The sequence below is a fragment of the Lonchura striata genome, chromosome 15 (assembly GCF_046129695.1).
Source record: "Lonchura striata isolate bLonStr1 chromosome 15, bLonStr1.mat, whole genome shotgun sequence".
Lineage (NCBI taxonomy): Eukaryota > Metazoa > Chordata > Aves > Passeriformes > Estrildidae > Lonchura > Lonchura striata.
In genome coordinates this window covers 3,280,900-3,303,671 of record NC_134617.1, presented here as the reverse complement: position 1 = coordinate 3,303,671, position 22,772 = coordinate 3,280,900, and the positions used below count along the sequence as shown (strand labels likewise).

Genomic DNA, 22,772 nt, shown 5'->3' with positions numbered 1-22,772 from the left:
AAAAAACAGTATTCTCTAAGATATAATTGAGATTGTATTAAAAATATATTTGTTACTGAGAAATTTGTGTTATGGATGATGGTCAAATTTCAGTGCAGTTGCTTGGAATATACGTCTGCTTTTCTTGTGACTGACAGCTTATGTATAGTAATTTTGATTGCTTTTAATTGCTTTAATATTTTCAGTTATTTGCTCTGACATTTAGAAAGGCAAAGAGAATAGAAACATTGTAGAGAGGAAATCAGGCAGGGGGTTGTCCTAGGAGTTAAAAAACTCAACAGTTTAGGTGAATGCCACTTTTAATACCAAAAAACTCTGACCTGTGTTCTGTTCTGTGTGCACAGAGCCATGTGGTGAAGAATGGTAACATGAGGGAGTTTGTCATGGCTGCAGAGCTGTGGTGCCATGCTGAGGGAAACTGTGAGGTGGAAAGTTTGGACCCCACTGTTTCAGTGCTGGGTAGGAGCACAGGCACTGCTTTGGCTGATCCAAGTGGGTGCTCCTGACCCCAGTGCCAAGGAAGGGGGGAGATGCTGCCATGTGTTGGAGCAGGTGAAGTGCTCTGTTCCTGTTACATTAGAAATCTGGTTCCAGTGTGCCTGCTCACAGTAGCTCTGCAGCAGTGATTAAATGTGTGACAGAGATAAAGATGGCCTGGGTGTGCATTTATCTCTTTTGTGTCCAAAATCATTGATGAAGCCCAGAGGAATTTCAGCAGTGTGTCTTGCCTCTACTGAAGGATGGTAAAGCACTTGTTAAAATTGACATGCTGACTCTTTGTGGTTATCATTAAGATTTATTTCACACGATTCTTTGGAAAAATGGCAGAGAGAAGTTGGGAGGAAAGTCACCTTGTATATCACTTCTTTCCCTCTCAAGGACAGGCTGGTCCTGGCTGGATGCCTTCGCTGCTGTCCCTAGCACAGCCAAGGCAGAAGGGTTGTGCTGAGTTGTCCCAGCTTATTGCCTGGACTGGTTGTAGCCTTGGCAGTGATGGAGCTGCACAATCCACAGGTGAATGATGACTTTTCCAGCAGCATCCCTGCTGTCTCTGTGGGGCTGAGGTGCTGCTGGGGTCCTGGGTGAAGAGCAAGGCTGCAGGTGGAAGGGGCACCACGTGAGTGGCATCAGGGAGGGGAGTGTTTTGGGAGCACTGTCGGTGACTGGATCACAGGGAAAGGGCAGGACATATCTTGTCCTGGAGGTTTCCCCATGTGTTTTTCCATCCTCCTCCTCATGGAGTAGGCCACTGGGGTAGGAAGGGTTGACAAGAGAAGCTTTGAGTGAGTTCTTGGTAGGGAACTTGTTCTATTGGTCATGTGCAGTAACTGGGACATCTGTGAGTGCTGCTGGAGATAGCACATCCCACTGCTGGGATCTTCAGGAAAAAACAGTTATATAGTAAAATAATTACACAATAAAATAGCAAAATAGCAGAGTAATTTGCTTTAACATTCAAACACTCATCAGAAATAATGCACTGGGGACTCCTTTCATATTTTCAGGCATTGACTTTTGCATGTGAGACACCAGAAGTGTTGAATTGGGTGGAGCAATTCAAATGTTGCATCCAAGCCAGAGGATGGAATGCCTTTTGGTGTGGTAGTCTCTAGGAAAAAGTGAACAGTGAATTTCCTGCACAGTAGTATCTCAGCACACTGGAAACTGCCAGTTTCTTTTTCAGCTCCTGCAGTGCTGAGTTTGCAGTGAGGCTCCTGCCCTCAGCCCTGCTTGAAGCTTCCATGTTCCACTTGTTTTGGAGGAGTGTGTTCATGACTTTGCCCTCCCATTGTTGGTGGAAAGATAGAAACCTGCTGTTGTCTCACGAGAAGGGTGAGGAGCAGAGTGGTTATCACCCTTTTAATAGTTCCTCCCCTTGCCCTGATGTTTCTTTGTTGTTTGGTTTTCCCCAAGTACCTGTTGGGACTTCCTACTGTTCTGGCTAATGTGGTGACTGCCTGCAGATTTCTAAATAACAGCAGTAAAACAAATCAGGTTCCTCTTGGTTGTAGTTGGCAATCCTCTCACAGTATGTTCACAATGTTTGGGAAGCTGGATTCATCACAGAAAGGTTTGGAAGCATAAGTTTGTAGTACCTGGTGCCTTAAGCATGAACCTTCCTCAGGTCATGGCTTTGACTGTGGATATAAGAAGAAATAAAAAAATAAATAAGAGAAAATAAGTAATAAATAAATAAGCACAAGGTAAATTTATTGCCCTGTTAGTGTTCATAAATTCTGATCTCAGTTTTAGTAGGAACTCAGAAAAAGCAGTCAAACTTTTAAGTGCAAATTCAAACTTGATTTTATATGAATAGAAATTTTGTTTCTTTTGGGAAAATGATGCCATTGGGTAGAGGGACTTACGTGCTGAATGCCACCTCATTTTCAGGAGGTTATGGTTTTGTGTAAGAGGCGTCTTTTTATTTGGACTAGCAAAGTGGGATTACCCCTTTCATTCCCGTGAGTAAATAAAAACTTCTGCAGAAGATGAGATTTGTAAGCCCCCTTTAAATGTTTGTTGCTTTTAAAGAATCCCCTGAACTTAAACCCAAACAACATCAACAACCAAATGAAAACAAGCAACAAGCCAGTTAATTTAATTCAACCCAAACTAACACTTTCTAGCTGTTGAGGTTTTAGTACAGTATTCACTCTTTGCACTGTACATGTTGTTCTCTAGTTCTGCTTCACTCTGGTTACAGCTTAAGCTGTAATGAATAGAACATACATATATAAATTAGACTAGCCAAGTTTCATTTTGTATAGTTTGAATCTGTTTTTCATTTCATGGATTTAGAAACTTCATGTCTGAAAAATGAGCACTATTTATCCGATGTCTTGCTTGTGAGCAATCTGATAATACATAGAGGAGCACAAAAGTAAGGCTGAAAAGGGGACAAATCTGATGACCTGATTTCAGTTAGTGATTTTTTTTGCTTGTTCTCTGAAATAAGAAGATATTTGTTGGTAATTGTGAGAATGTGCAAAGTTTTGGTAATGCCAGCAGTTCCTCACTCACTGGAACAATTAGTGCTGGTTAAAAGGAGCCAGATTTAAAGAGAATGTGGTTTATCATTTAAAATGTGTGCAGATAAGCGAGTATCAGTCTGTCCTCTGCTTCAGGCTCCTAGAAGTGGTCTGAAGTCTTCTGTGTGTTAGTGGATTTCTCTCCCCAGGGGATGTGGGTGAGATGACACCCCTTCTCTCCCACTTCCTCCTCCTGCCTCCCTCAAACCTTGCTGGCAGGTGGGTTTCTGGTAGTTAGGACAATGAAGTGCCAAAACTTTCTCTTGCACTGCTCTTCCACCCAAACCATAAGGAGAACTATCTCCACTGAGTGAAACAGGGATGATGTTACCAAGTTATCTTGGAGACTGAAAATTTGTGTTCTCTTGTAGGTACATTCTTTATTTAATATCTGTATGTGGATAACTCCTGAGCTTGATAGAGATGCTTCAGGATGTAGGAATTCTCAAAGTAGTCCAATCTGCTCTCTTAATTTTAACCTTTCAGGGTGGTTCATATGTACATATGAACCCTGAAAAACTTCAGTACCATGGAAAATGGTAGTAAAAACCGGTCAAAGACAACAAATACCCACAAGCATGTTGATAACAGAAGTTAGGTCTCTGTCATAATCTCTGCTGTATTTTTTGCTAGTGAATACTTGATTAGTGAGTATCTAACAGTTCTGGATGATAATCATCCAAGGGAAGAGGTAGTGTACTTTCTCAGACATGAATGTAGGTCAGACGCCTGTTTGCTTTTTGCTGCAATGCTGAAGAATACTGGAGCAGTTGGGACAAAGAGCATGTCCCCAGGTCCCCAGCAGCACAGGCTGCCCATGGGCTTCCAGCAGGCTTCTCCAGCTGCTCTGTTTGATTTGAAGCTTGCCATGAAATGCCAGTGTGATTATTACTCTGGTTTCTTCAGATATGCCATTACGTGCCATGGTTTGGGTGGGGGTTTTGTCCATATGGACTCCAGTTGGGCCTGCCCCTTTCCCTGTGCAGGGGTTGAAAGCTCCTGTGCTTGGTAATGGCACTTTATGTGGAGGAAACTTTGGTGATCTCTGCTTCTTTTCAAATATTTCTTAAACTATCAAGTATATAGAATTTCTCTTGGGTTTTTGGGTTTTTCTCAATCGATTTAGTTTTGATTTCAGAAAATGTTCTTTAAAACATCAATCTTTGCTAATGAGGATTATTATTTCGGGTTTCCATCACAAATAGTTACTGATTTGCTTTGTTGTTTTTTAGTCTCCTCCTTTTTATCTTTCCATGCAGCATTCCCAAGCAAAGGTTATTTCCCAATTCCTCTCTTTCCTTCTCTCTTTGTCTGTTCATTTCTCAGTGCACAAGTGCTGGGGCTGAGTGAAGTCATGAACCACGGATCACTCAGACTTCTTTCCATTCTCCCTTCATTAAGAGCAGTACAGAGGTAGGAGCTGACCTTTTAACTATCTGTCACAGCAGTCACTGTATGGCAATGGCTGCTTCATTTCTATGACCAGAGTTAAAGGATCTGGATCCCCTGGGATAGGAGCTGTATGGACAGCTCAGTGCTGAGATTAAAACTGCTCTGCTTTGTCTTAAACTCTGCTAACTCAGTGAGAGTGTGCTGTAGCTGGAGGGAAGTTCCATCTCCTGAAGGCTCTTTGGGTGGCTTTAGCAGTGCCCTTCCAGGCTTGTTCTGGGAGTATTTTAATAGGGAAAACTTGTCCCAGTTGCTGCCTCTCCTTTGTGAGGGCAGAGGGTGAATAACCTGTTCCTCCGAAATGGCAGGAGCTGGGAGTGGCCTGTCCTAGGCATGGGGCATTTGTGACACCATCTGTGGGGTTGGTTGTGTTAGTGGATAACTTCTTTATAGAATCACAGAATGGTTTAGGTTTGAAGGGGCCTTAAATACAGTGTAGTTCCAATGCCCTGGGACATTTTCTGTTAGATGAGATTGCTCAGAGCTCTATCCAGTCTGACCCTGAGCACTTCCAGGGATCCAGGGGCAGCCACAGCATCTCTGGGCAATGTGTACCATGGCCTCACTACTTCACAGGGAAGAATTTCTACCTCACATTTAATCTAAACCTACTCACAGATGATGGCCATTCCCCCTTGTCCTGTCACTCTGTGTCCTTGTAGGAAGTCCATCTCCAGCAGACTGTTAGGTCCAGGCTACCCAGGTGCTTTCAATCATCATCTTTCCCTCAAGTTCATTTTGGTAGGGTTTATTTCTGGTAAAAAAGCTGTTGCTCTTCAGCCAATTCAGCCATATGTGGCATTAGTGGCTCATAGGAGTTAGATGGACTTCTTAGCATCTCATCCTGTTAGGGAAAAATTAATGATCACTAAACTTAAAGGAATAAAAGGTGGTGGTGGGGGCAGGCTGTGGACTGATCCTCAGCAAGCTTCCAGTTTTAACTAATGAGAAGCAGGTATTGGGAACAACTTTATCCTGGGCACAGATAGAATGCAGGGAGAAGCACGAGAGTTGCTGGTCTGGGAATGAGGCTTGAATAGAGCACTGGAAGTTTGTGGGGCAGGGTTGTTGCTGTTCCTGCCCCTGGCAGTGATGTTTGGGCTGGCTCATGTGTGGGGTGTGGCTCACCTGCAGCTACCAGCGTGGTGAGATCTGCTCAGGAGATATCCCTATCCCATGCTACTGCTGCCGGGCCCTGCTGTACACTCAGAGGAAAAGGTTATTAGTGTCATTGTTTACACTGTATTGGTTAATTACCCTTTGGATGTGGCCACTTCCTTTTATTTTCATCTTTGGCTTTGATTCTGTTCAGTTTGTGCCTGAAACAGGCTTGGCAGAATCTTCCTCCATTATTTTTGGGGGATCAGTGGCTTCTTTCTTGCGTTTCATCATCGTCCTTACACACAGTGTCTTTTGCTGCCCCAGCCTTTCTGCAAAACATGTTCTATCCCTGGCTTCATTGAGTAACACTGTTTATAATTAAGTCAGGGATAAACTGTGATAGGGCTTTCTTAGCCAAGTATTTCCATGATGGCTTTCCAAAGCAGGTCTGAATTGAAAGTGCAGGGCTACAATGGCTGCAGATCAGTGCTTGATCTCTGGACAGATGTATTTTTTGCTATGTGAAATATCAAATTTGAAATTGCCTGTAACAGCAGACATATCTCTGCCCCTTTGTGTGCAGTTCAGTCTTGCTGTGGCTCTGCCAAGGTGGTCACATCCCTGGTCACGCTGTTGGGGCACGTGGGGTGTCTGCAGCTGCGTCTCCAGCTGCACTGGAGAGGCTGGTGCTGCTCTGATTTTTATTCAGAGATGTCCAGTGCTGCAGGAAAGGTGCACCTTGTAGCTGTCAGCATTGTCTGTGTTTGTGGGCTTTTGCTTTGTGCCACTTCATCCAGCAAGATGAATGGATTGAACAACAGCTTCCAGTGACAGAGCCAAGAGTGGTTAACTGGATAAAAGTTATTTTTTCCACTTTGTAATGATGTGGTTATTTTTGAGAGAGGAAGAATAGTGAGGACGGTTAAGGATTGACAGTATGTTTGCCAAAATAAAAAACACTTGGAAATTTAAGCTTTCTTTGCTTGATATGTTTCATTATTTGCAGTATGGTGAGAATTTCAGGAAGGTAAAAGTACTTGCCTTTCAAATGGAAAGCATCCTTCTCATGAAACGAGTGCCAATGTTTGGTATTTCACTTAGTGAGTTGCAGACTGGTGTGTTTGGTTGATGTAGCACAAATTCAAGAGGGGACTTTGCAGGTGGCTTTTGTGTCATCCTGCTGCTGAATCTTGGCTTGTGACCCCTTCCACAGTGATAATTTGGGGTCTTTGGTGGAGAAGGTTTGATGGAAAACATCTGCAAGGTACAGTCTTGTTTTGTCCAAAAATAGCACAGAGTGATCTGAAATGCTAAATATCATCTTGGGTTTAGGCTGTAGCTTGTCTTATCTGAACAGCAAATTAATGTCAAACATTTTGATAACAGAGTAGACAGTACTGACTCCCTTGAGGAGAACATCAGACAAATCAAAACTGTTGTTCCTTATCAATGGAGAAGATCCTGTCCTTTCCTTCCTCACTAACCAAGGCTCTTACCTGGTTTAATTTCTTCAGTGTATGTCCACTGGGTTACAACATGGATCTTGCCCAATCTGGCTCACAAATTTTCTTGTTATTTAAATACTTAGATATTTCCATGTTCTGAAGGTGAACAGTGTTGTGATCAGATGAGCGGGACTACATCTGAAGTTTATTTTTTTAAAAACTTTGGCTTTCCCCAGCTCACAGGAAAGTCACTGTTACTGCAGGGCTAAATTTTTGGCCATCAGGATTTATCAGCAGTTTAATCTTGGCATAGTAAATGCTAATTTTAATAGGAGCGAAATTTGTTGTATTCTGACATAAGAAATACATGCTTTGGGGCTATAATTTTTCTATCGTGCTGCAGCATTTAAAGAAAGAGACTTAACTGTACCAGGAAAGGACAATAACTGCTGCTTTTGCTCCTTTGCTGTTGGCTGTTCAGTGTTACTCGTTTTGAAAGTCCCCAGCAGATTTTTTTTTTTTTTAATCGTGCAAAGAATAAAATGTTAAGGCATCTCTGGCAGGTTGGTGGGATTGTAGGGAGACTAGAGAGAAAAATTATGCAAGACAGTGAGCTGCTGCAGTGCATCCTGTCACAAGGGTTCCCTCAGGACATAATGCTTCCTGATCTGCCTGTGTGACCCACTGGTGGGGACTGTGTGGTGGGTGATGGTGAGTCCAGCACCTGACTGCTTATGCTGGGGAAATGGGAGAGGAAACTGGGCAGGAATGAGAATAGCTGCTGACTTCTTGGAAAGAGGTTTAGGCATTGTCTGAACAGTTTCTTGAAAGCCACCTTTTCACTGGGCTGGGGTGTTGGAGGTTGACAAAGAGTTGATTTAAATGCAGACTTGCCTAAGGGCAGGGGTTGTGGATGTTGTTCAGGTGGATCAATGTGAATGGCTCTGGCAAACCTCCAGCGAGGTTTTACTGCCCTGTCCAGTGACCTGCTCAGGTTACAGTTGTCAGTAAGATTCACATCTATTGTGTGTGTATGCACAGCATCGGAGATGATCAGCTGGGATATACTTGTGCCACTCAAAGCCCTGGCTGGAAATCTGTGTCAAAAAAATTTGAGGCCCAAATCACTTTAACAAAAACTCAAGCAGGGAAACAGACTAAATTAAGACAGGGTTTGCATCTGAAAGTGCATCTGCATTTTAAAAGCAACGGCCAAGGCAGCACCTCTGGTTCCTGTGCTCACAGATACAGCTGGAGACACAGAGGCTGCAGCAAGGCAGTGGCAGAGAGAGGGGCTGCAGCCCCCTGCCTGGTGCTGTTCATGAACTCCTGCTCAGCAATAAGTTATTGTGTGGCTTTTGATGAGTGAGTGAGAAGAGTTTCAATATGTAGTCTGTAACATCATTACGTGCCTTTTTTCATGTGACAGGGTTTATTTTTTTGTGTTTTCTTTAACCACATGAAGAAGACTCATAAAACTCAATGAGAAACGGAATATACCTTTTATTAGAGAGGTCTGTTGTGTTTTAGTTGCTGGGATGTTGAACTGGGTATGGCAAGAGACGTGCCTGGAGCAGGGTGGTTAGCAGGATGGAGAAGTGAAGCAGAAAGGTGTGTGTTTGTGCTGTAACAACTCTAATGAGGAGCATATTGCTTGTACTTACTGGCAGGAAAAATACCTAGAGTGTTTTTTGGAGCTCTTAAAATGCTGAACCCACCTGGGACATGTTGGTGGGTGTTGCTAAACAGGCAGGATATGTCACAGCTGGGTGCAGGGACTCTTGTATCCTGTGAGAATCTATTGTATCTCGTCTTGGCTCAATTATTCACAACACCAAAGCTCCTGGATCCTCTCCTTGGCAGAGGTCCTGCTGCTAAAGCACATGCAGCCAGAGAGGCTCACAAACAGCACGGGATCTGCTCTCAGCTCTTGGGCAGTGACACAGAAATGGCATTAAACAGCTTTAGCATTTGTGTATTGAAAGATTTTGGTGTTCTTGTGGCTGCTGCGCAGCCCTGAGAAGCTGAGTGGATTTGGGTGGCTGGATCTGCAGAGTTGATACTTGTGAGCAGCTTTGGAGACAGGCAAGGTCAGTGTTGTGTCCTAGAGGGGGTGACTGTTGTTACACTCCCTTTCTGCTCCATAGTTACGGAACAAAGCAACTGGTGTTCATACAAGCTCATCCAAGCTAAACATCAGTGTATAAGGTTTTCTGTGGTTGTACCTGTCTTTGGTTTCAAATATTTTCTGGTGAAGCTTTTTCCTGAGCACATAGGAGAAGCAGGAGAGTTACTACTTGTAGATACCAACTTCTTTTTTTTTTTCTTTTTTTTTTTTTTTTTTTTTTCCCTGATGATAAACACTTGCTATTCTTATAATGTTTCAGTCAGGAAAATTTCACTGCCTCTTACTGCTGCTTTTCCCATATGTTGCAACCTTTGAAGTGAACAAACTGGTGTTGGTGAAATAATGGGGTCTAGTAGTGACTCCAAATATTTACCTGTTCAAATGTATGACGTTTGAGTGCAGTAATTTACCAGAGGTCATGTTACTAAAAAAATAACAAAAACCTTCTCAAATCCTCTTATTGTTTTGTTTTTTCAGAAGAATGAGGAGAACCATTGTGTTCTTTGAAGGTGTAGGAGCCACTAAGTAAAATCAGGACTTTCTTTTTAATGTAAATGTCTCTGCTATCCCGGTAATCTGCACACTGGGGGGGAGGCAAATCTCTTCAAAAGCATCTGGAGCTTTAGTGATTTCTTGTGTTCTGGTTTTTCCCCAAAGATCCCAGCCAAGAAGAAACCTCCAGTGAAGTATGAAGTTGGGGATCTTGTTTGGGCCAAGTTCAACAGACGCCCATGGTGGCCATGCACAGTTTGTCATGACCCAGTGCTGGACTGTCACTCAAAAATGAAAGGTACTGTATCTACTCAGACCACAAAGTGGAGGTGTTATGTATGGCAGGATCCTGCAGTTTTTAATTAATTTTAAAAGCATTTCTGGCCTTTGAAAGGTGTGAAGAAATAGACTGCTGTGGAAAACAAGACCTGGATCCATAAAGTGGAGCTAAATGAGGGAGGTGGCAGGAAGAAGGGGGTGTGGGTGATGAAGTGGCACAGATAGCTGTTGGACATTTAGGCTTTTCTTCCCAGACTGTAGGAAAGACAAAATAGCTGGGCTAAGCTCAGGGCAGTGCAGAAGAAAGAGCAGCTTCTCAAAAGTTATGTAGAGAAAAAGGAGATTGATCAGAGAAGTGTAATTGGTGAGGAAGCTGAGCTGGGAAGATTGGAGTGTGTGAGGACAGAGAGTTGTTCTTGGAGAGCAGGAGGCTGGAGAGGCTGAGGAGTCGAGTGTGGGGTAGTGCAGTGTAGCTTCTAAGTGCCTGAGGGTGTGATGGGAGTATGTGCATGGAAGTGAAATTTTTGGGTCTTGTTTGGCACAAAAAAGTAAGGGGGTGTTGATAGGGAAATTCTGGAAAAACCAAGAGATGGAGCCACATATGTGAATGTTTAGGGTAAAGTGTGAGTGAGCTGAGTATGAGGAGGAGAGATGGGCAAATATAACAGAGCTGTGTGTGCTTGACCACAGGAGAGAGCCAGGAAGGGAAAAAGAGTCTTAAAAGATCAAGACAGAGATAGGCGAGTGATGGAGAGAACAGAAGGGAAATGAGGAATTGTTTGCTTTTAGTGTCATACCAGATGCTACGGGGACACTGCCACCACCAGAAAGGTTTATTTGTTCCTGGTTTCCCCTTCTGATTCTTTTTGTTCTGTGGGCAACTGGAAACCCCTTGAACTGGTATCCTCTGCCACTGACAGCTCTAGACTGGTGAGATTGCCACTCACTACTGTATTTGTCTTCAGGTTTTGTGGCCCTTGCCAGCCTAAACACAAGTGCTGGGCATGAGTGCAGTTCTATTTGAGTGGCCATCAGCTCACTCTAGAGCTGTTTCTCTAGCCTTGAAGTAGCTTTTCCTATGTGGTGTTCACATCATCCCCAAGCCTGGTTGCTGAAGTCTTCTTTCTTCACCTCCCCCTTTATCCTTTGGGGAGGCATTTGTCCTGATTCTAGAGAATACTGAATGTGGTGTTTTAAATAGTCTGTTTTCAGCTCTCAAACTCCTGTCAGAGATGTTTCCAGAAGATATGCTGATATATATTGTTCCCCCCACATTCCTCCTCATGAAGTTTTGGGCAGGATTTAATGTCCAGTGTTCCCCTCTCAGCTTGTGCATGAGAATTGGTAATAAAGGAATTCTGCAGGGAGGAAAAGCTCTGTCAGCAAGTTCCAGCCATCTCATCTCCAGCCACATGATAGAGTCTCATCCTTGTTTTATCTGTGTTCATACCAATGGAACTCAGAGGAAAATTGTATTTTCCAGCTGTGGCTGTATGTAATCTGCTTGTCCTCCCTTCCCAATGCCAAGGTGGCAGAGCAGGTGGATCTGAACTCTGGCACTTTTGGGCAGGAAGAGCTGGGCTCAGTGTGCATTGTAGGAGCACAGTCCTACTGCCTTGGCTCTCCTGTTGCCAAGGGAACAAGCCCTTCAAAACAAGGCAGGTGGCTTCAACCTTGTCACTTGTGTTGAAAGCTCTTCTCTTGGGATTTGAGGAATGGTGTTTAGTTGAAGGCAGTTTACCTTTTTTCATCAAGCTCTTGGCTTGGAAGATTTTTGGAGCTGGAAGATACAGGCTCAGTGGCTTGAGTCCCAGAACTGTGAATGGGGTGGATGAAGGCTGTGATCTTTGCACGTGGTTTAATGTTGTTCTGGTCACTGTCAACTTTTCAGTCGTCTTGGTTAGAATCTCAATTTCAGCATCACTTAAGGCCAGGCTGCCACACTGTGCTGGCACCCAGGTAGAGGCAGCACAAACCAAGTGGGCTGGAAGTGTAATCTGCCTGTTCAGAAGGTGAAGGTGTTTCCAGGAGAAAGTTAATACATTGCAGCAAACTACTGGGAGAAATTTGTATCCCTTGTTTTCAAGTGTTGTTTGGTCTGTTCAAATGCTTGTGACCTGTCCTTTTCCACCCAGTACTGATTCAGTTCTTATTTGTACCATGTGTGTTCAACCTGCATAGAAAGTACCTTTAAAGAATCTTTGAATGTACCCCTATGATTGAATTTCTTCTCTGCAGCTCTTGTGCCTGAAGTATGGAGGGACTCATTGCAACTAATGTGTCATGTTGCACCTAATCTTTTCAGTGTGTGTGCATGTGTTTGCTTAAATGCTGCTGTTCATGTTTTATGTTGTAAATAAGATTTTGTTTGGTATTAAAACATAGGACAAGATGGGATGTATTGTGATGGAGGAGGCTCAACCTGTGAGAGTAAATCCTATCCAGAAGGATATCAGTTCTGGGTGTTGCCAGCACTGTTGTGTTTTCCCAACGGTCAGGTGCTCTGGACTGTTTAATCATTAATCAGAGAGTAGCAGAAAAGAAATGTTCTGCCTTGTGTGTTGTGTCTCTCAAGGAAAAAATATTTAGATATTTTTGCCTCTTTTTTTTTTTTTTTTTGCAAGCAATCTTTGCTGTAGGAATATGACCAGTCATAGGCATGTCAATCAATTGTCTGTAAGAAAAGAAAGCCCAAACAATTTAAAAATAGAGTAGCAATGTAGAATATAGACAGCAGCAAACAAAGGGGTCTCCCTTAGTTGTGAGTAGAAATCCCCAGAACTGGCATTTATGTGGGAATGTTGTTAAGCAACATGTAATTGAAACTTACCTCTCACATTGTTACTGTTTTCTGTGTCTCTTTTTGTGTCTTTATTCTGTAACATACAAGGGGTAATTCTGTTAAATTTCTTGAAATAGTTTCCGGTGGGAGACCATACCGAGAGTACTATGTGGATGCCTTAGGAGAACCTTCAGAGAAAACCTGGGTTGCTGGAAAAGCTGTTGTCCTCTTTGAAGGGAGACATCAGTTTGAAGAGCTGCCTGTTCTCCGGAAAAGAGGAAAGCAAAAGGAAAAAGGATACAAAAATAAGGTGAAAGAGCTGGTTTGTGTAATATGTTTTTATTTCTTTGAATATGCACAGAACAAAATATTCTTTTATGCCTGGGTTTGTACTTTGACAGCTTCTGTGAGACTGAGTGCAGCAAGTCAGCCAGGGAAGGGATTCTTTGTGTCCTTACAGCAGCATAGTTTATAAACTGCCAGGAGTTTCCAAGCTCTCTTCTGTGCTCGGGTGTGGCCTGTTGCTTCTATTGCCCTGGACAGCTCTGGAAGGCAGAGGAATCTGGGCTCTGTTGGTGTGGGATCTGTTCAGCCGTACAGCCCTGTCCTGATGTGGATTGCAGCACTGCTAAAAAACTTCTGTGCTCTCTGGCAGCCTCCTTTGGCTGATCTGAACCAGAGGTGGAGTTGCATGCTTCACTAGATCACTGGCTGAGATAAAGCAGTGGGGTTTTTAGCACTGCTTCAGTAATTCTCTTTATAGAAACCTGTTAGGACTTATAATTTGACTTGGAAAATGCTTTGTCAGTGAGCCTGTGGGAATGAGTTTTGTGGCTCATCGCACCATCTCCGTTTCCAAACATAACAGCCCTGAGCAGTTGTAGCCAGTTAATGTAATGTGACACAGGGGTCTGGTCTATGTCTTTAGGAAGGTGACTGCAGAAATTAACTCGTTAGAATTGCTGAAGTGAAGAACTACAGAGGCTACTGTGTTGCTGTAAGAGAGCAAATAGTTACACTAGGCAATGGTATCTGGTTTTTCTTTTTCTCTTAGTCTAAAGCTTTATAACCTATGTTAGTGCAGAAACATCAGATTGAATGTGCTCTTGCAGATGTGGCCCTGGGGGCAGCGGCCTTATTTGGTTTTTCTTTTCCAAGGGTATGTTCAGTATCTTCTTTAAGGACTTTTCTCCTTTTGCTCTCAGCCCTCCCAACAACTAGTGACATGCTCCCGAGTAACTTCACTGGTCCTACAAGTGCTGCATGGCTGAAATCTCATTCTGTATGTCAATGGAGTGCCAGCATGCCTGCAGTAGAGGGAATCAAATGTTTGTTACTCACATAAATGTCCAGGTTTGCACCCCTGGAAGCCAGAATTGATGCAAAGCTGAGAGTATTTGGCTGGATTGCTTTGTGAAACTTCTTGAGTCTTCCGAGATGAGACTTTGTTGTTTTGGGTTTTTCCTTTAGAAGAAAAGTGTCAGCGATGTGAGTTGTTCCTCCTGCCTTGGAATTGGTTTTGATTTTTTGAGCAGTTGTGAAGCTTTTGGTTTGCTGTTGTGCAGCCAAAAACTACACATGCAGATAAGAAACAAGTTTCATGTTAATTTTGAGTATTAGCAGAGGTTCCTGTTAAGTATGCAGAGAGCTTTCTGGTTTTTCTACAGATACAGAGTACAGGAATGAGGATTATAAACTTGATAGAGCACATCTTAGATGTGTGTGGATCTCATGTTAGTCCCGAGGTGAGTTGATGGAGAGGGCAGATCGTGCTCTGAATTCAGGGTATGCAGGAAGAATCAACAATGAGGAGAGCAAACAGGTCTGCTCAGATATTTTGAGGAAAACAATGCTGCATTTGCCTTGTGAGGCTTGCTGGCTGTCGCTTTGCATTTCTGTGCCAGGGACCCATACCATATGCATTGTCCTTTACGGACTGTTGTGTTCAGGATGTGTTGGCATGCCAAGACATCTGATTCTTTGGAGACCTTTACTTGCCAGGGACCTTTTTACTGTTTGGTAATGCACAGAGCTCAGCTGGAATGCAGGGTGCTTACCCAGGAGCAGTACTTCCTGAGTCTGCCAGACACAGTCCCAGGGAATCCATGTGATTTTCTTAAAGATGCAAAATGCAGGAATGTCACTGTGTTCTTTTATCTCTTCAGGTACCTACTCAAATTTTGTCTTTTTGTTTTTTGTCTCCAACTTTTAAGGTTCCTCAGAGATTTAGGGCTAAATGGGAAGTCAGTGTTGGACAGGCAGAAGATATTCTTCTCGGGGGGCCAGAGGATCAGAAGTGCAGCCAGAACTCCAGTGAGCCAGACAGCGAGAAGGACGAGAAGGACGTGCAGTTGGAATACTACACCAATGGCCCTGGAGCAGAAAGGGACACACAACTGAACGGCTGCTTTAAATCCTTGGCTTTTGACTCCATACATGTGGCCAGTGAAAAAGGAAAATTGCACATCAAGCCACACATGAAAACAACCTCTGAAAGCAGAAAAAGGACTAAAGTAAAAAAGAGTTGTGCAAGAGGGGAAGCATCGAGGGAAGAAATCAAAGACAAAACACCAGAGAGCGTAGTTAGAAAAGTGATTGTTGGGGACCTACCAGAGAAACACGCATCTCATGAGCTTCGCCGGATTGCTAACAGCCTGACAGCATCCAGTAGCACCAGGGAAAACCATTTGCTTTCCTCCTTTGGAGAACGACGTTTTGAAAAGACACCTCAAAAACCAGACTATGAGAATCGTAAAAGTGATGCTCTGAAAAACACCCTCCAAGGAGATTTGTTTTCCAGCCCATCTTTTGAGAGAGAGAAAAGCTCCCTGGGCATTTTGTGCAGTTCCAAGTTACAAATACACTATTCTGCATCTGATGCTGATGTTGAGAAAAAACAAACTGAATCAGATTCATCTTCTTCCCTCTCTGATGGTGGAAATAGTGATATAGATACCATGGACCAAAGTTCAGAGAGAGCCTCTAGTACTCTTGAAGTTAGTGATTCTTCAGATAAAGTGGAGAAGGACTTTCCTATGACATCAAATGAAAACATTAAACTTTCCATGTATCTTTCTCAGAAGAGCAGCAGAAGGGCCAGGAAGAAGTCGCACAGAGATCGCAAAGCTCTGGGAGGTTCAGTAACCAACAGACTTGATGCTGAATTTGTGGATGGGGAGCTTGAAGTAGGTTTGTCTGATGCTGAGATGTCATTGACACCTCTTGAGTGCTCTTCAGATGTGAGAAATTACAGTCTTTCCCTAGCAAACAAGCACACTACCCCACAAAGTGTTTCCAAGGACAGCTCCTGGCCTGCTGTTACAAATCAAGCAATCTTGAAACAGAAAAGCGTGAAATTACCCCGAATCAGGAGTATAAAATGTAAACATAAAGAAAAGGTTGCTGGGTTGGAGCCTTCTCTTGTGGAAGAGGAGGGTGGTGTGAATCGCTCTTCCTCAGATACCAAAGGTTTCTCTGGCCTTTCAAGAGATTCTCTTCAGAGAAGTGGAAAAGTTGATGGTCAGAAACTGTTAAACAACATGCATGAGAAACCCAGGGATTCTGCTGAAATCGAAACAGCCGTGGTGAAGCACGTTCTGTCAGAGTTGAAGGAACTGTCCTATCGGTCCATGAATGACGATGCCAGTGACTCTGGCACTCCAAAGGCCACAGTACCTTTGCTTTTCACTTCTACTTCTGGTCATGGTCGTTTGCCTATTGAACCAGATTACAAATTCAGCACCTTGTTAATGATGTTGAAGGATATGCATGACAGTAAGACAAAAGAGCAGCAACTGATGACTGGTCAAAATATAGTCCCATTTCGTAATACCAGCACGGGTGATGGTTCTGAAAGCAATTCTGCAAGTGGTCTCAAGTCTTTGTCTATTGTAGGTCCTCCATATAAAATAGAAAAAAACGGAGATTGTGTCCAGGAAAGAGTAACTCCAAACTCTGCTATAAGCAACTCCTCATTTTCACGTGGTCCTCCAACCAAGTTGACAGGGATTGGTACTGGTAAAAGGGAGCCTGCGAGTGCTGCTGTTTCTGGGACAAACGGCACAAATTGCATGTCCAAACGCAACTGTTCAAAATCTAAGCAGTCATCAAAGTTTGGAGATAAAACAGTTTCAAACAGAAAGGACTTAAAACCAGGAGGGCCAAGTAAGTTGCTAAGTCGGTTACCCAGAGATTCAGGAGAACATGCATTCCGTGTGCACAGTTCGGTTACCAGTCCTCTAGGGAATGAGGCAGAAGATGCTGAGAGGAAAGAGTTTATTGATTTAACAGAGCAGTCAACTGATGAAGACTCTGCCTGTTTATCTGATGACAATTTAGGTCGTATTGGAAGGAGACCTGAAGCTGGTAGAAATAAAGAGAGCTGCAATTCTGCTGAAAATGGGGAGAGTCCAGACTTGGATTCAGAGGCAAATAGTGAGAGCTCTCTTGGTGATGAGTCTAATGATATCAATCACGTAGCACCCAAAAAGCGATGGCAGCGTTTTAACCAAAGCAGTGCTAGATCTAATAAGCACATCAGTAGATCTAGGGAACAAGGAAACTTGGAGAGTGCCTTTGGCCTGAAATCTCGAGGCTTTTCACTGAAGGGAAATGAGTGCTTGGGAAGTAGGCATTCCCCTCATTCAAAGGTGCTTGAGGGAGACTTGGCAGTTCAGGACTTTGAGAATCGTTTAGACTTAGTTGATAAACGTTTGAATGTATGTGGTAAGCCAAACACCAGTGTGATGGACTCAGAAACAGAGCTTGGCAACTTTGCTCCCCAGTCTGAATTCTCTGCACAAGGTAAGGGAGCTGGACTTGCGCCAGAGTATTTGTATACATTTTACACTTTTTCATTTAAAGGATAAATTACGGAACTTGGGGCTGTCTGACAATGTGAAGATGTCTACTTCTGAGCAGAAGAAAGTGTGGGACCTTGATCTGAGTTCTCTGTAAGCATGGAGAACAAAGGAGGCGGAGTAATTATAAGTTAACTCAGGTTATTGGTCAGAAAATTTTGAACACATTAAAAATCTTTACTTCTTCCACAGTGAAAGGTAAAATAAGAAGCCTTCTGAGCCTGGGATTTTTTTTTTTTTTAACTTGCACCTTCATAATGTGTTCCTTAGAGCCACAAGCTTGGTGTTAGTGGGATAGGTCAGTGCTAGAAGATTCCAGGAAACTGAGCCTCAATGGCTGCTCTGTTTTCTATCTTTCATAGTGCTGTTTGACATAGTTTGTCTTTGGTTTGTTCTGTAGGATTTCCTCAAGACAATGTGTTGGGAGTTTTTTGGGTTTTAGTGTGGAATTTTATTAGCTGCTCATAGTGACTTGTGGAGCCCCACAGATTTCCTAATTTACGGTTCTGCTGTGGCTGCCTGATGGGTGAAAGAGAGAACAGAAGAGAGGGAAGCTGCCAGAGAGGCTGGGCTGGAGGTGGGTCTGGAATGTGGCAGACAGAATAAGGCAGCAGCATTGGAAGGGAATTGACCTAGAAAGGAGGAGGGTTCTGAGGACCAAAAGGCAAGAGAGCCCTGCCTCTCCCACAGAGGGACATCTGGGTAAAGCCAAAGGAAAAAATAAAAGGATGTGTGGAAGGAATAGGGCCAGCAGAATCATATTTGACACGTACCATCCTCTGGCTTCTGTAGGGAATCTGGGGAAACACACCTTAATAAAAGCAATAAAATTAGGATTTTGCATTTGTTTCACCACACTAAATTGCTCTAATCTAATTGTGATATCATAAAATAGTACAACTCATCATAATTTTGAGCCTGTGTGCATTCTGTCACTTAAGTATTCTCTCAGTGCAGATTTTGATGTGTGTATTTTGCTTTTTGTGGCTGCTGGAGGCAGCCTGCACTTCTGTTTCAATTGTGGCAAAGGCAGCTCCTGGCTTAGTGGTTGTGGGACCTGCCCAAGGCAAGTTGCAACAGGCAGAGGAAACAAGCCTATAGGGTGTAACACCTGGGGTAAAAGTTCTGGTTTTAAGTCATGACCAGCTTAATCATTCACTGACTCTGGCTGGGTCTGTGTGTTTTTGAGGACTGAAGTCTCTATAGAGCAGGTGAGAGGATGCACATTCTGGGCTGTGCTGTGGGTTCTTCCCTCACACTGAAATCCTGGCAGGTTCTTAGGGCTTCGTGGTGGTTTAGCAGTTGAAGCATCCCTGCAGTGATGCTGTGTGAGGTGAAATTCCCCTGCCCTAAATAGCAAGTGAGCTCTGTGCACATCCACCCCCTTTTTGTACAGATGTGCTGTGGGGAGGCATCGGTGCCACTGTCAGGGCTGCTGTAACATCCCCAGTGCTGGTGGGACTGAGTAAACATCTAATGCTGTGTTGAGACCATTCCTGTATGTTGGGCAAGGCCTAGAAAGTAGAGAAACTGATGCTGGAAACTAGACTGACTGCAATGCTGAGAGATGTGACCAATCCTTGCCCACAAAAGGCATCTTCAGTGTAAGAGATCAGAACAGATTGTAGTCACAACTGTGCCATTTCCACTAAGCTCAAACTGCATAAGGTCTTCATCATAGTTAAATGGCAGCACTGGGCATAATTTTGCCACAAACCTTGTACAGTGGTTTAGAGCAAATAAGGCAGACATGAAGATTGGAGGAATTGGCTGATGTAAACCAATTTTATAAATAATAGTTTCATCAGGTCTGTGATTTGCCACTGTCAATCTGCATTTGGGATTCTTGTATGGGATTCCTTTTGGGAACAAAAAGCAGTTAAGCCAGCCCTTCTGGCACAGTGCTGTGTACTCTGCTGCACGATTTTGGGGCTCTAAATAGTTGCCTGGTGAGGATACTCGTCCCATAACTGCTTATGTGCTGAAATGTGTGTTTCACTCAGACACCTGTGCAGAGTGTTAATAGAGGCTGAAAATAGAGCTGTGTTTGAGAAAGTTGTTTCTTTCTTCTTTTGGCCAAGTTTGACATTTTCATGCTTGTTTAACCACAAAGCCACAATAAAATGTAGCAATCTCGTCCAACATCCCTGTTCTGAAGCGTTGCATTGAAATGCTTTGTTATAAAATGCTTCTGTTCTAAAGAAGAAAAAGCCACCTCCTACAAATGAAATGAAGTAAAGAGAATATTTATTGTTTGTTCCAAAACTTCCAGGAGACCACAGGTGTTTTCCTGTCTAGGGGGAATCTTTGGGCAATATTATTTAATGATTTTGAATGCTAAAAAAGAGAATAGTCAGAGATATTCAGAGATACCCTGGGAAGTGAGAAAAAGACATAAATGTTCATCACCTTGCCTTTGCAGCTTGCTGAGAAGAGATGTTATAGCGTCAGGGTTCTGTTTTTTGGAGCTTGCCTTGTGTTGGTGTGTTGAGGTGGTGTAGCACGGGTGGTTAGGGTTGTGGTGAGGAAACACCTTTTACCTTGCAATGCTACCACACTGTGCAGAGACGAGAAGTGCCGCAGTCACTGGCTCCTGATCTCATTGTGGAACAAACAAAGCAATAAATGGGCTCACAGTAGCAGATGGGGAATTGTAGTATATAAAAAAATGCCAGAGAGGAGAGGAAGGGAAGGAATGAAGTTTATGTGTTCCTAGTGAAACTAGTGACTGAACTGTGTTTTCCTGTGCCCCTGCACTAAAACCAAAAGGGTTTGGGTAAACAGCAGAAGAGTAAAGAGTTGCTAATGACCTTTAGTTCTGGTAGAAGTATTGCAAGGAAATTAGATGTAGCTTGTAGGGACATGTTGGGTGAAATTTCAGGAGCCTCTCAGTCTGATGTGTTTTGATTTCTTACCTGAACTGCTTGAAGACCTTAAAAATCCCCCCCTGCTAAGTTGGGATTTTGGAAAATAGGAAACTCAAAAAATTCTTTGGGCTGTCACAAAGGGAGAATTATCAGTTCTTCCCACATGGAACCTCTGGAAGAGAAGGCAGAACAGCTATTATCCACAGATGTCTTGTGATCATTTCAGAAACACAGTCTTGAAGCTGCTTTCCTTTTTCTTAGCACATTCAGAGAGGAAGCGCCTTAGAAAGCCAAGTAAACGGCTTCTGGAATATGCAGAAGAATATGATCACTTGTTTGCACCCAAGAAAAAATCAAAGAAGAGCCAGGAGCAATTACAGAAGGTGGGTGAAGGCCAGTGTGCTCTTTGTGGTTATTTCTTCAGGGCTCTGGTCTGTGTGTGTTTATGTTCTTTGTGGCTGAGTGTTCTTGCTGTGTGCAGTGCCATGCAGAATGAATGTGTTCACCAACATATTTCACCATGCCAGGTGAATTCTGTGGCGAGGTCTGAATTTGAAGGAGGAGTTCCTGCCCAATGCAGTCCTGACAGAGATACCCAGCGGGGGCCGAGTTCTTTGGTTTCAACTCCATCTTCAACCAAAGAGTCCCCTCCCGTCCTTGAAGCAGAGTGTTCCTTCTCAGAACTAGGATCCCACTCCACTGATCCCCCTAGTCAAGCTCAAAGAGGATCTTCAGATTTTCCAGAGGTGGTGGTTCTGTCTTCCTCAGATGTTTCTGAAGTTTCTGCTTCTCCAGATGCAGAAGAGGGATTCCTGAAATCAGGTAAGTGGCAGGTTGTGTGATGCCGCTTTTTTAAGTAAAAGTAGCTCAAGTTCAGTGAAAAATTATTTTTGGGGCAGTATGAAAAGATCAGTGGCTGTGGCCGCTATTTGTTCTTGCCTTCCTTCACTCACTGACTGTTACTGTGTTGAGAAGGGAGAAGAGGGCAGGTGCAAGGGTGTCCAATGACCTGGTGCTGTTGGCTTTCTATGGACTGTGGTGGTCCTCTTAGATCCTTGCACAGAATGCCTCTTTTGTCCATATGAAGGAGGCCACAGCTCCTTCTCTGAGTCCTTGCTGTCTGTGCTTCCAAATAGTGACATTCCTTTAGCTTGATGATCTCTTGCTGCTGTAAACCCCTTTGAATGGACATTGCTGTGCTGAGGGTGGTGCACAAAGTCTAAGCTTCATTGCTCATGGAGTGATCTTTTGCTCTCCTAGGGAGCTGTAGCACACAATTCCCCCTGGAAGAACTTCCTATTTAATTGGTTCTAAGCATCTGTAGAATTTTTTGGGGACTAGTGTGAGCAGCAAGCCAGGGTCTTGGTCTTCAGTAAGGCATGGTATGGGAGGAGTGTGGTCTGAGGGGCCTTTTCCCCTTTCCAGCAGTGTCAATCTCAGTTCCTTTTAGTATGTTTATTCTCTGATAGCATCTAAAGATATGTCCAGAGTTAAAGCCCTGGTGTTCTGGCTGTGCTAGCTCAGAGGGAACACTGTTCCTAAAGGGCTTATAGTAAAAGAAAAAAAAAACCAAAACAAAAAGACAAGCAGGCAGATTCATGGTCAGTGGGAGGTCAGTTAGCCTGTCATGTGTGAGGGAAGAGGGATTGCCTCTGGAAACTTGTGAGTGTCACAAGGTAGTGGGAAGTTGGAGAGGATTAAAGGAGGAAAAACTGAGGATGTGAACCCAAGATTGGAGATGCAGGAGAACAGAACAGGTGCAGCAGTGGGAGCAAACATCCAGTCTGCAGAGGTTGTGTAGCTCTTTCCAGTCATTTCCCCTCACCTTTTGCTGAAGCACCCAGAGTGGGCAGAAGCTTGTCTTGAGGGTTAGGAGTGTGATGGATGAGCTGTGCCTACAGAGGTGTCAAAGGGCACAGCTGAGACTGTCAAAGCCAGTGGATGAATGGGGTGGGATGGGTAACAGGCTGTGTCTGTGAAGTGTCTGCATCAGCATCAGCATTTCCTGGTTCTAAGTTTATACTCCTGCCAAAAGTAGTGAAGGAGCCCAGGTCTAGCAACTTGCTACCTGCTGAGGGCCAGGATAAAGCTTGAGTAGGAAATAGTGCAAATTACACCTAGTTTTGTTAGGGTATCTTTTCTCAAGTAGTTTTAACCAGGATTGTGATCTTCAGCCTGTTTACTACAGCAACATAAATGCTGGTGTGAGGGGTGTGGGAATGTAGGCAAGGCTGTGTCAGTGGTAGGACTGGCTTATGCAGATCAAAGTTTTTGGGAAATTATGATGTGAATTGTGCTGCCAGCATGTGTTACCTGCTGGCAGTGAGTTCACAGCCTCTCT

General features: G+C 43.6%; 1 protein-coding gene across 2 annotated transcripts in view; it reads left to right on the top strand.

Annotated features, from left to right (window-relative positions):
* The window catches only part of NSD1 (nuclear receptor binding SET domain protein 1), a 59,921-nt gene that overhangs the window by 5,927 nt on the left and 31,222 nt on the right, over positions 1 to 22,772 (top strand). The window contains exons 3-7 of one of the 2 annotated variants that reach the window (XM_031506031.2): positions 9,810 to 9,942; positions 12,843 to 13,015; positions 14,919 to 16,869; positions 20,693 to 20,814; positions 20,959 to 21,253. In XM_031506031.2, coding sequence (XP_031361891.2) covers positions 9,810 to 9,942; positions 12,843 to 13,015; positions 14,919 to 16,869; positions 20,693 to 20,814; positions 20,959 to 21,253 — 2,674 coding nt within the window. Of the gene's footprint in view, positions 1 to 9,809; positions 9,943 to 12,842; positions 13,016 to 14,918; positions 17,509 to 20,692; positions 20,815 to 20,958; positions 21,254 to 22,772 lie in introns of both variants that reach the window. The other variant, XM_031506030.2, reaches the window with a different exon arrangement.